Source organism: Abrus precatorius, unplaced genomic scaffold (assembly GCF_003935025.1).
Source record: "Abrus precatorius isolate BTA unplaced genomic scaffold, Abrus_2018 Scaffold2, whole genome shotgun sequence".
Lineage (NCBI taxonomy): Eukaryota > Viridiplantae > Streptophyta > Magnoliopsida > Fabales > Fabaceae > Abrus > Abrus precatorius.
In genome coordinates, this window is record NW_020874362.1 from 18,353,453 (window position 1) to 18,367,113 (window position 13,661).

Sequence of the window (13,661 nt, forward strand, 5' to 3'; positions counted from 1 at the left end):
TAATAATTTAAAATTATGAAAAATTTCATAAATGTAACCATAAAAATATTAATACAATAAGTATATAGATGAGATCATAAATGTAACCATAAACTATATTCCTAAATAGATCATACTTAAATATATCAACACACTAAGATCTTACACCACTATCTCAACCCTTAAAATTTAATATAACGAGTTTAGATGAATGTTAGTAAAATATTTTTTTAAAATTAAAATATATAATAACTTAAGCTAATTCTATAAAAACTTATCAAATGTAAATGATCTTATAAAAACTAAATATATTTAACTCAATCCTACGAAAGTTAATTTTACAATATATTAATTAAAGCTAACCTTTGAAATTGAAAATAGTAACGTGGAAGGCCAGCTAGGCAAGACTAAGTCAGACACAGCGGAATCAACGCTGGTTTTGGTGTTCCGTTTAAATTTGACTAATTAGTGCCGCGTTCATGCGGTGCGTTTGGGGGAGAAATCCTAATAAATTCATAACTCGCTAATTGTTTAAGTTTATTTTTAATACAATTATCCGCATTATTAAACAATGTAATCTAACTTTTTTATGACTATGTAGTGTTTATTGTCTTACTTTTAATTAATGGTGATTGTTACCATAGTTATAAATTTGAGATAATACCGAATATCCTTTTAAATTGATAATTGAAATTTTTTTAATATTTGAAGATAAAATAAAGAATATTTATCTTTTTAAATAAACTATTGATCCACTTTATTAATGCAAAGTTAAAATACACGTATAAAATATTAATCTACAAAATATTGTAGAAATTATCTTAATATGGATACTACGGTATGCCACTGTACCTGAAGAGAGTATGCCGTTTATGGTAAAGTTTATTCCAAACACGGCGCAGTTAGCAGCCTGAGCCGAACTTCGTTTTAGACAAAGTCCAAACTTGGTTGGTGCTTTTGACTTGGGATTAGTCATATCCTATCATATCATGAGCGCCACAAATTATTATTTTAACCATTGAAATGATTAGGAATTATTCTTTAATTTTATTTTTTGTGGGTATTATAAATTCTCGAATACATTCTTCGAATTTTAAACCAGTTGCTCAACGATAACGTTGAAGTTTTGTTAACTTAGTATTTATCGGGGATTGCGGGGAATATATGGTCGTCTCAATGATGTAACGTAACGTGATTTCCTCTTCTTCTTTTTTTCAAAGATAATTTTAATGTGTATTATAAAATTTTATGATTTTGATTAAAGAAGTTTTGATATAAAAGAATTTGTTTTATTTTGTTTAAATAATTTGTCGGTATGTGTTTAATGTTTTAAGAAATGAATCTCAATATTTTGAATTATTTAAAAATTCTGTAATTATATTTGAGTTTCAAATGCTATACGCACAGCAGAGGCAACAATAGTAGTAGAAGGGTTAGTTCTTAGTTATGAATTGGAAGTCTATAGGTTCAAACCTCACCAAGATAGATTTTACTTCAATAAGGTTTCTCAAAATTTTAATTCATAGGTGGCGATAAGTGACAAAATGTGACGAGCCCTTGCACGAAGTGATGACATGTGTCAGCCACGTGTTGAAATAGGAGAAGTCCTTGCATGCGTGATGACATGTGTCAGCCACGTGTCGAAGAAGGAAGATCAGCCCTTGCATGCGTGACATATATGCAGCTATGTATTGAAAGGTTGGCAAAATCAAAATTTATTCTTTCTCCTCTCGTAAAGTTGTCTCTCACTCTCTTTTTCCGATTTCTATCTTTCACAATCTCAATTTCTACTACAAAGGTGCATGAAAGAATATAAATAGACTACATGTGTAATCTAACTCTTTCTAACTTATGGATTTAATAAAGGGAGCAGAATTGCCTAGTTGTCTCATGTTCTCCCATCCAATTTCTTGTTGCATAGCAAGAGTATTAGAAATAGCTCTCGGTTACCTTATTGCAACTCTTTAAAAATTCTGGTTTAAACACTTAGAGAGAGAAATATGAAACTGCATCTAGGTAGTATCCCACGAATTTACATTTTTAGCACTCAAGTCTCACTCCCTCATTCTCTCTTCCCTTTCCATTCTAAAGTATTCACCTCCACTGCATTTCTGTCGCTGCATTTGTGAAGAGACAAGACCACCTTTGAGGGACTTTGAGGGGAAAGAAAGCAAACCAAAACACCATTTTTTATGAGCCAAAAGTCGGACCAAGATGAACTTTCCAAGAACTTGTTGGTTTTCCTAGAAAAGTTCATGTTTTCCCACATGCAAGCATTCTGTCCCAACTTTCTTAGCCCCTAAACATTGTGATCTTTAACATACATTCACTCTCTTGTATAGTTCACACTCTCAGCTATGCACATCACTTTTTGGAATCGAGATTGGAGTTTGGATCGTCAAGATACACCAAAAAAACGTAAGTACCCGTCCAAGATTTCATTTTTCTGGTACATGCGAGCAAAAACTGATTTTTCTGCACCTTGTGAATGATCTAATGTAACATACAACCCTTCCTTTGTGTTCCTCATAGAATAAACTTTCTAACGTACTATCACAAGCTTGATTTGAAGTTCGTTTCACCACTCTAACATTTAATCCTGTAAGTATGATCAAAGCTAAATTCTACTAGTCGAACAACAACTGTTCTTGAATTTCTGGGAAAATTTCATGTATAGAAATTGACATTTAAACCTTCCATATTTTTCCTTGTTGCCTTAGCTTTCCAATGCACTTTGCGGCTCGTCAATCGGACTCCAATTGATCAAGATATGCACAAAATGGTGAGACATATGCAAAGTTCAAAGCTTCATAGAGGAAGTTTTGCGTTTTTCACTTTGCATGCAAATTGTTCTACATATTTTACTTGCTAAACCCCCTTATTTTTATAAAAGGTTTATGACATTGTGCATTACTATTTCTTTTTCAATTATTTACTTATATAATAATATACACAAGAATAGGAATATAAACTTTTAAAATTTTAATTTCTATATCTCAATCAACAAGAAAAAAATGCTCTAAAAGCATTTTCATATAATTCAAAAATTACATAAATATATTTGTACATATACAAGGGTTGCTCTACTAAGAGCTCAAAATATAAGTTCTTGAAATAATAATAACATTTACACTATTGAAGACTGTAACTAAATAGTCTAGACCCTCTAAATAGACTTAAACTAACAAAATAAAATTACAATCTTCACAAAACTTTTGACTTCATTTTTCTCAGCCAGACCTTCCAGCATGAGAAGTAGCTACAGAACTTGTCACATTTGCTCACGTACCATAGTACAATCATTGTCAAACACGCACACACATACACCACACATACAAAATAGTAAGGGTGAGCTTACATAATAACAAACATAATTATAGAGAAATAAATGAATCTAATTATTTATGTAGTTCATTATTCAGCAATTCCTCAACACTCACTCAGCAATACAACTTCTTTCTATTAAATTTTATAGTACCAACAATTCAACAATGATAACAATAACATTAATAATAACAACAGTATCAGCAATATCAGTCTTAGCATCAATAAACCATTACAATAATCACAACAACAATAACTCAGCTCCATTTGATATCACAATACTAGTGAATCTAGAAAGAACCTACCACTCGACACATTTGCCTACCACTTAGCACATGGCCTACCACTCGACACATTGACCTACCACTCAGTATATCTACCTACCACTTTCCATACTATTTTAACACCAACACATAATCAACAATAAAACATATTATTCCTAACATTCGTCAATCGGTCTCAACATAATATACAATTACTGTTTGACAGTTTCTTCAACCTTATAAATATTATACCATAAATAAAACAGCAGAAAACTCCATCACAAACACATCAGGTTCATCCCACTCATCAACAATAATCAAACAACTCAACCATATTTACCCTGGCCTCTACCCTAAGGTTTTGCTCATACATCAACCTATCTTTAGTTCGAAAGACATCTTTATATGTTTACACATTTTGATATTAGCTTATTAAATCAAGCCAACTAGAGTAAGCTCTCCATACCTAGAATGAGTTTTCTTCAAATCAACTCCTAGTAAGTCCCGAAGGGATAGATCAAGCGTTTAGGTATGGAATACGGTTCAAACAGCTTAGATCTACTCAAAACGACATGGTATAAATGGCTTAAGAAAGACAGACAAGAAACAAAGTAAAAACTAAAAATTGAGCTTCAATAACTCACCTAGATCTCGATGAGATAGAAAATCTCACTTTGATAAGAGAGAATAACATTCTCTCTTGAGCGAGATTGCATCCAAAGAGCTACCTATTACTCCTGCGACACCTCGCTTAAGCGAGGCCACCTCTCGCCTGAGGGAGATTCCTTCTCGCCTGGGCAAGGTTACAGTTGAGACAATTATATCTGCTCTCGCTTGGGCAAGACTAATCTCACTTGAGCGAGATACCCTACACCTAGACTCCAAAAGTTCTCTCCCGAGTAAAATACTATCAATTCTTAATCATGCTTTCTAAATTATTCAAATACTCAACACATTTAACAATCATTCTTCCATTCACACGACACTTCACATATATTAACATCATCATACAACAATTGCTCTGCTCCTTATCCGGCAGTCACACAACCTTTATATTTCACATTCCAACATATAAACAATTCGTATAGTTCAATTCTATGCGACTCTAATCAATTGGCACAATAATAAGTACATATAATTACACTAATATGACAATTCTCCCCCTGAAAATAAATTTTCATCCTCAAAAATTCACTCATCATAAAAGAGATGAGGATATTGCTCTTTCATTCGATCCTCCAACTCTCATGTAGCATCACCAGTAATTGGATCCCAAACGACTTTCACTAGTTGAATTAATTTGCCTTTGAGTTCCTTTACTTTAGTGTCTTCAATACGTGCAACTGGGAGCTCAATCGACAAATCATCTCGTATTTGCACAACATCTAGTTCAATTACATGAGTTGGATCTGGAACGTACTTTCTTAACTGAGACACATGAAAGACATTATGCAGAATTGCAAACTGAGGTGGTAGAGTCAATTCATAGGCTACGGGTCCTCTACGATGCAATATCTGATACGGCTCAATAAACTTAGGCATCAGCTTCTTTGCTTTCAAAGCTCGTCCTACATCTGTAGTTCTTTATGCTTTCAAGAACACATGGTCACTTACCTCAAACTCCAAAGGTTTTTGACGCCGATCTGCATATGATTTTTGATGACTCTAAGTTTCCTTCAATCTTTTCTATATAAGTTCAACTTGCTCCTTAGTTTTCTGAACCATTTCTGGCCCAACCATTAAATGTACTCCGTCTTTAAACCAACAGACTGGAGTTCGACATCTCTTGCCATACAAGGCTTCAAAAGGCGTCATGCCGATGCTTGAATGATAACTATTATTGTAGGTAAATTCCACAAGAGGAAACACGTCCTTCCAATCACCCTTCTAATTAATAACATAAGCACGCAACAAATCTTCTAATGTTTGAATGTTTCACTTTGACTAACCATCAGATTGAGGGTGATATGCTGAACTCAATCTCAGTTGGGTACCTAAAGCTTCTTGAAAACTTTGCCAGAATTGACAAGTAAAGCGAGGGTCCCTATCAGAGACAATGCTAGAAGGCATTCCATGTAACCTAACAATCTTCCTGATATACAACTTGGCAAGTCTCTCTATGGTATAGGTCACGTTAATTGGTAAAAAAGTGAGCACACTTAATCAATCGATCAACTATGACCTATACAGCATCATGATTTCTAACAGTCTTTGGCAAATGGGAATCAAAATCCATGGTCACACAATCACATTTCCATTCTGGAATTTCCATGGTTTGCAATTCTCCAGGTGGACAACGATGTTCAGCTTTTGTCTTCTGAAAAGTCAAACAGGCCTTGACAAATCTAGTTATTTCACCTCTCATGCCCGGCCACCAAAACATGTTTTAAATCCTGGTAGATCTTTGTTACTCCAGGATGAAGATTTAAATTTCCCTCATGTCCTTCCTTTAAAATCTGCCTCCTCAACTCAGTACCTCTAGGTATACAGATTTGGTCTTGGTACCGAAGAATACCATCAACATTTCGATTGAAGCCAACTGCACGATCTGTGCCCAAAAGAAATACGATGCAACATAACCTAGGATCCCACAATTGTTTATCCTTAACCTCTTATAGGAATTCATTAGTCACCACAATCCTGCCACAACTGATCTTTTCATGTGATATATTCATGTGTAAGTTCAGGTTTTGAAATTGCTCTATTAAAAGAGACTTGCTAACTTTCAGTGAGAAAGCATGAACTACACTTCTGCTTAAAACATCTCTTTCAAAATCCCTAAGACAATCCTCAAATGTTCAGCATGCTCCTTTTTTGAACTAGAATAGATAAGGATGTCATCGATAAATACTACCATAAATCAATCTAGAAAATGCCTAAAGATTCGATTCATGTAATTCATAAATATAGCTGGGGCATTAGTAACTTCAAAAGGCATTACTACATACTCATAATGCCTATATCGAGTGCGGAAAGCTATTTGTAATGTCCACATCCTTAACTCAGATTTGATAATATCCAAATTTTAAATCAATTTTGGAGAATACCTTAGCACCTCTCAGCTGATCTATTAAGTCATCAATTCGCGGCAGCGGATAGTTATTCTTAATAGTCAGCTTATTCAGTTGACGCTAGTCTACACAAAGTCTAAAACTTCTATTTTTCTTCTTCACTAAAAGGACTGGTACTCCCCAAGGTGATACACTTGACCTAATCATCTTTTTCTGCATCAAATCTTCAATTTGATTTTTCAACTCCATCAATTCCTTCGGCACCATCCAATAAAGTTCTACCGACACTTGTGCAGTTCCTAGAACTAAATCTATACCAAACTCTATTTCCCTGGCTGGAGGTATTCTAGGAACATCATCTAGAAAGATTTCAGAAAAATCTCGTACAACTGGTATTATCTGAAGTTTTTGTTCCTGCTTTGCATCCATAATAGCTAGAAGAATAAAGCATAAAGCTCTTTCACTAATAGAGGTCTCCAGTTGGTGCATAGAAATCATTTCTGCTAGTTTTTGTTATTCGGGAAAAATTAAACATCGCTGCTTCATCAATTATGATATTAGCTGATTAAATCAAGCCAACTAGTGTAAACTCCCCTTACCTAGAATGAGTTTTCTTCAAATCAACTCCTAATAAGTCCCAAAGGGATAGATCAAGCATTTGGGTATGGAACACGGTTCAAACGGGTTAGATCTACTCAAAACAATAAGGTATAAGTTGCTTAAGAAAGAGAGACAAGAAACAAAGTAAAGACTAAAAACTGAGCTCCAATAACTCACCTAGATCTCAATGAGATAGAAAATCTCACTTTGATCAGAGAGAAATTCGGATTCAGAAAAGTTTTCTCTAAGAGTAATGGGAGAGAGAATAGAGAGAAAATGAGAGAGAGAAGCTGTCTGGTGAGAAAATGAAGTTTTTGGACGCTGAGACCCTTTAAATACCCTTCCAGCGCGCATGCTCTCGCTTAAGCGAGCTACTTCTCTCTTGAGCAAGCTCTGCCCTTGCTTGGGCGAGCCAACCCTCGTTTGGGCGACAAAACCAGACAGTGAAACCTCTCAAATTTCTGATATTCTCGCTTGAACGAGCAACACGTCGCTTAAGTGAGCTACATCTCGCCTGGGCAAACAGCATTCTCGCTTGGGCGAGATTGTGTCCAGGGAGCTACCTATTACTCCAGTGACACCTCGCTTGAGCGAGCACCTCTCGTTTGAGCGAGGTTACCTCTCACCTAAGCGAGATTTCTTCTAGCCCAGGTGAGGTTACAACTGAGACAATTTTATCTGCTCTCGCTTGGGCGAGACTAATCTCGCTTGAGCGAGATACCCTGCACCCAGAGTCCAAAATTTCTCTTCTGAGTGAAATACTATCAATTCTTAATCATGTTTTCTAAATTATTCAAACACTCAACACATTTAACAATCATTCTTCAATTCACACGATACTTCACATATATTAACATCATCATACGGCATAACAACTGCTCTGTTCCTTATCCGGCAATCACACAACCTTTACATTTCATATTCCAACATATAAACAATTCATATAGTTCAAGTCTATGCGACTCTAATCAATCGGCACAATAATAAGTACATATAATTACACTAATATGACATAGTAGGGGTACACAAAGAAGGCTGCAATCACTTAAATGAAATTGTACAATACATATTCAAATAAGAAACATGAAAAGTTCTAGAGAGTGAATGGAAATTGTGATGTAAATTGCACACAGAAGGAAAGAAAGGGTCAATTCTTACCATAAGGACAAGTGATAATTTATCTTTCAAAACATGTATACAATTCACGTTGAAATGAACTAACTCAGAATGGTAAGAATCCTTTTTATTAGCAAAACAAAGTGTGATTATCAATTGAAGAACAAGCACAAAAAAGGCATACAATCTTAATTTAGAATTGTTGTAGGGAAATTTAATAAACTTATATTGCAATAAAACTATCAAGGCAAAAACAAAAAAATAACTAAAATTGTTTATGCATTTTAAAACTTAAAGTAACAGAGGAAAGATTGAGCAATGCCAACCCCTTGCATGATAGTGTTTCACAATTCAAAATTCATGTGCTCCTCTTAATGGGACTGAGAGCATGGTCTGCACAAAGATTCACAGCCATTTCGAACAAATTAAGAAGAGATATGTAATTAAAATTGACCATATAATAAAGTGCAGGATCTAATTACAACTAGAAAATAAAGGAAAACAATAAATAGCAAAAAGTATTGAAGTGAAAAGAAATAGCATGCTTGTTATTTACAAATATAGAAAACAGAAAAAGCAATAAAATCCTATTCTAATCGTCTGCATCTTCTTCCTCTGAGATCTTCTCTTTTTCATCATCATCCTTTTCCTCTTCATCCTAGGACTACTTCTAGGGGTGTGTGCCATAATGCTGCAAAAAGGGAAGGTTAGTGTGCAGCTCAACAGACAACTTAATGAATGTGCAATTAGTCAAGTTGGTGTCAATGGTAGGTGCAGAATAGAGCAAGATTGTTCACTGTATATTGCAGAAGATTATGGTTGTTCAAGACCAATTGCATCCCACTCAGATATTCAATACAATTCAGCAGAATGTAAGATGGTAGTGTAGCAACACAGAGGAACAAGGCATGTGATGGAAGTCTAAGGTTCAATCTTAACAATTAACAAAGTGTTGCTGGTCTATAGTCATAGTGAACAAAATGTGCTAATCGTGTAGAGCGAAAATTGGACAATACTGTGCTAATCATGGAATGTGTAACTATACCTAGGCTAAGTGATCCCAATTGTGTAGCAAACACATTGTTCAGCACGATCATAATTCAAAATATTAGGTAACTTACCTAGGTAAACATTAAAATACATCCAACACAGATAAAGAATAATGCAACAATGAAGTTCCATCAAACTAGGTGAAATCATAGCAAAAATCCATGTAGAAATAGTGGTTATGTGGTCTGGTCTGGGTGGGCAAAGTGATCACTATGCATGGTGAAAGTAATCACTCTAGTTGTTGTTCAAACATGAGTGCAAAAATAGCAGCAAAATCTGGTAATTATGCATGCAATCTCTTATTTTAATTCAAGTCAATCAACAAATTCAGAAATTGTAGCAGTAATTCAGCAATTAAGGCCTAGGAACTTTTTCCTAATTATATACAAGACCCCTAATATGAAAATGTGAAAATTAGAGGAGTTACCTTGAAGAGAGAGTTCAAAGAAAATGAGAAGGGAACATGAGGTTTGGAATGAAATGAAATTTTCATGCTGAAAATCTCTTAAATACCCATCAGCCCCGCGTGCTTTTGCTTGAGCAACGCATTTCTCGCCTGGGTGAGCTCCATCTCACCTGAGCGAGATATGCAGACATTGATTTTCCTAACTATTTTCTGATATGCTTGCTTAAGCGAGCCCTATCTCTCCTGAGCGAGATGACGTCCAAAGAGCAAGATATTTTTTCTATGAGCCCTCGCCTAAGTGACTCATTTTGCCTGAGCAAGATCACTCTCGCCTTGGTGAGGTGACAGTTAAACTGAATTTATCCTATCTCACTTGAGCGAGAATCATCTCGCCTGAGCGAGATTACCCTAAAATCCTGTGGATTCTGGGTGCTCAGTCTTGCTTGAGCGAGGTCCCCTGCACTAAACCTCTTCTAAAAATTTTCACAATTCACTTTTAAACACATTCTAATACTATTTAAGATCAAAGAAAACATCATTTACTAAATAATGAAAAAAAGGGTGTTACAACATTAATCAAATATTTCAACATACATTATCATCCTTGGCGCATATATCACAGCACTTCAGCGTGTTATATTCTACCACAACATTCCAAACATTCATTGACAACAAGGAAATTTACATCAGCCATACATGCTCTGGTTGCTAACCTAATGTTTTCTCATATACTAACTTATTCTTGATTAGAACAAAGTTAATACATAAATAGCTCAGCATTCACTAAGCAAATAAAGCCAACTCAGGTAAGCTCCCCTTACCTGGAATGAGTTTTCTTCAGATCAAACTTCACGTGAGTCCCCAAGGAAAGAAACAACGCTCGCAGTTTAGATTTTCTCACTATTAAAAATTAGAGACTTAGAGAAGAGGAACCCAAGAAATAAAACCCAAAGTTGGAGAATAAGGTCTCCAGATCTCACCTAGATCTGCACTAAACAAAGGTTCCTACTTGGATCGGGAGGAAGTTCGGCTTCGAAAAGATTTTCTCTAAGGGATAAAGGTGAAAGAACAGACAGAGAACGAGACAGAAAAGTTGTCTCATGAGGGCACGTGCGCTCTCGCTTAAGTGAGCTAATCCTCACTTAAGCGAGCCCTACTTTCACTTGGGTGAGCTTATCCTTGCTTGGGACGAGAAAACCAGATAGTAGAATCCCGTTAATTTCTACTATTCTCACTTGAGCGAGGAACGTCTCGCCTGAGCAAGCTGCATCTCACCTGAGTGAGATTTGGTCCAAAGAGCTACCCATTTATCTTGTGACTCCTCACTTAAGCAAGTTGCTCTCGCGTGAGCGAGGTCACTCCTCGTCTGAGCAAGATCCCTTCTCACCTGAGCGCTTGAGCGAGAACGCTCTAGAATGCTTGATTCAGCGTGACCTAGTCTCTCTTGAGTGAGAATTACCTCACTTGAGTGAGACACCCTACACCTAGAACTCCCAATCTCTCTCCTGAATGAGATAATACTTGTTCTTGAGCATAACTCCTAGATTATCCTATGCACAACATGCTTAACAATCAATCTCTAACTTGCTATGCATATCACCTTTAACAACATCATGTCACAACACTTGAGAATATATTGGTCCTTATCTGGTAATTATAAATTTTTTATATTCATATTCCAATCATATGAAAATTCATACACTTTAAACATACACGACACAATTCAAATGGAATAATAAATACATATAAATACACGGATCTGACATTAACAACCATAAAATTTTCAAAAATTTTCATAATCATCTTCTAGGAATATTTTGGTAATTTTGGCCAACTTTGTAACTTGTATTATTTTATATTTTGGTTTCTTTTGAACTCAATATAATTCTTGTATTCCCTAATTTAGATGATCTAAAATCATTTAAGATAATTTTGCTAATTAACTTCTACTAAAAATTGGATTATACATTACTTAATCCTTCCTTTATTGACTCTCTTTTAAGTAAATTGATATGATTAATTCCTAACTTTTGTAGGAATTAATTTAAAACTCGTATTTATCATATATCTAATTGATCTACATTGTAAAAATTTTATACTAACAACACATTAAAACTAATGAGTGCTTTATTTCAGTGACTATCTTAGAACATTAATTTACATACCAACAGGAATATTTGTTTTGCACACTTAAGATTTATTCACATCATTGATTCATAAAAATTAATTTAGTAGTGCATGCAATGCATAAATATTTTATTTTAAAATATATATACAACTTAATAATTAAATAATAAAATTTTATAAATAATTATATAATATAAATTTATTTTAAACAATAACTTTCTTTTAAAACATTTTTTACTTGTCTTTAAAGTTATGAATATTATGAATTAAAATGATAAAAATCTAATAAAATTAAATAAATTTAAAATAACATTTATTGTATTCTATAAAAAAAATGTTTAAATTAAATGTTAATAATTAACATATATTAATATTCATAAATTTGAGAGATAATACTCTTAAAAGTAAAGTCAAATTTTAAAATATTAAAAAATTAATACAATTTTTATAAATGTAAAAATAATTATTTATATAAATTAATAAGAAAAATTTAAGTAACAATTTTAATATTAAAAATTAAGAATAAAATTAACTAAAGATGTTGATAAAAAACTAATAAAACCATTAAAGTGTTGAATTAAAAAGAAGAGTAGTTCTAGTAAATGGTTCACTTTCTAAATAGTAGATTCTCATTTATAATATAAAAGTTGATAAAAGTAATAAATATTACTAAATATTGTTAGTTAATTTAGTTAATTTGTTAGTATTCATTTGATACAAAACTTTTCTTTTAGCTTAAACAATTTTATTTGAATCCTTTTCAGCTTTTCTGCATCTAGTTATCTAGGGTACACAAGAGAGAAAGGGATGATGAAAAGCAACAAATTTGAAAGAATTAGAAAAAAGAACAAACAAAAACTGAATTTATTTTGTATGCTCGAAAAGGAAAAATAATCATAAATTTTCAAGCGCTTGAAGCACATTGCTAATAAAGATACCCTACTGATCCCACTTTTTCCATAACTACTCACCCAAATTAATTGAAATATACACAACTCATAAAAAGGAAAATATAATTTGTGGAATATAAACCATACATAAAAAGGCAAATGGAATTTTGACACAGCAATAGATTGCATCGTGTATATCTTAATAATCTCAATAGCATCTAACTCCTTTGTCTTGTCCAGTCAATTCCTCAAAACTCCAATCTCTTCTCATCCCACTACTTCTTATCAATTTTGGTCCAATATCCCCAGCACTATTCGTGCGTCTATGATGTTCTGCCTTAATCTTGGCCATAGCCGCACCTAGACGTTGGGGTGGAGACAGTTTTCCTGACCAAGTTCTATCAACTTGTAAAGGAACTTTCCTATGAGACTTTATTTCAGGGTTATGATACTCTTTATCAGAATTTACCCTTTCAAGGATGTGGCCGCATGTGAGACAATTTAGACTCATGATCCCAGGTAACCTAATCCAACTCCTCCCTTAAAGGGTGGCTTGCGTTTATAAATTATATCAATGAGTTAACATTGAAGAAAACATTACGTGTTGGTAGAGAAGAATTTGAAACTAATCACAACAACTTGTTGCTGTGTTCTAGCATGAATTTCTGATCCGCAAAAATAGCTTCACCTTTAGTTCCTAATTTGGATTATATGTGGTTGTGTGTATTCTTGACCAATAAATCATTGACTCTGTTGTCCTTTGCTTTCTACGAGGGACTCGCCTTAGTGCCTTGAAGATGTTATCCCATTATACGCATGACACTCTTCATTCTTATTTCTTAATTAATATCTTTAAAATATTGATTAAAAATTAATGAATACTTTTTATATAAAG

The 13,661-nt window shown here is 33.9% G+C and overlaps 1 protein-coding gene across 1 annotated transcript; it reads right to left on the reverse strand.

Moving 5' to 3' along the window:
* Positions 1 to 12,974: 12,974 nt before the first annotated feature.
* Positions 12,975 to 13,277, reverse strand: LOC113859559. The gene has a single exon (XM_027492300.1). It carries the CDS (start codon positions 13,275 to 13,277, stop codon positions 12,975 to 12,977), a length of 303 nt encoding a protein of 100 aa, XP_027348101.1.
* Between the last annotated feature and the right edge of the window lie 384 nt (positions 13,278 to 13,661).

Coding starts and splice junctions, on each gene's coding strand:
- LOC113859559 (XM_027492300.1), bottom strand. CDS start 13,277: ATGAGTCTAAATTGTCTCACATGCGGCCACATCCTTGAAAGGGTAAAT.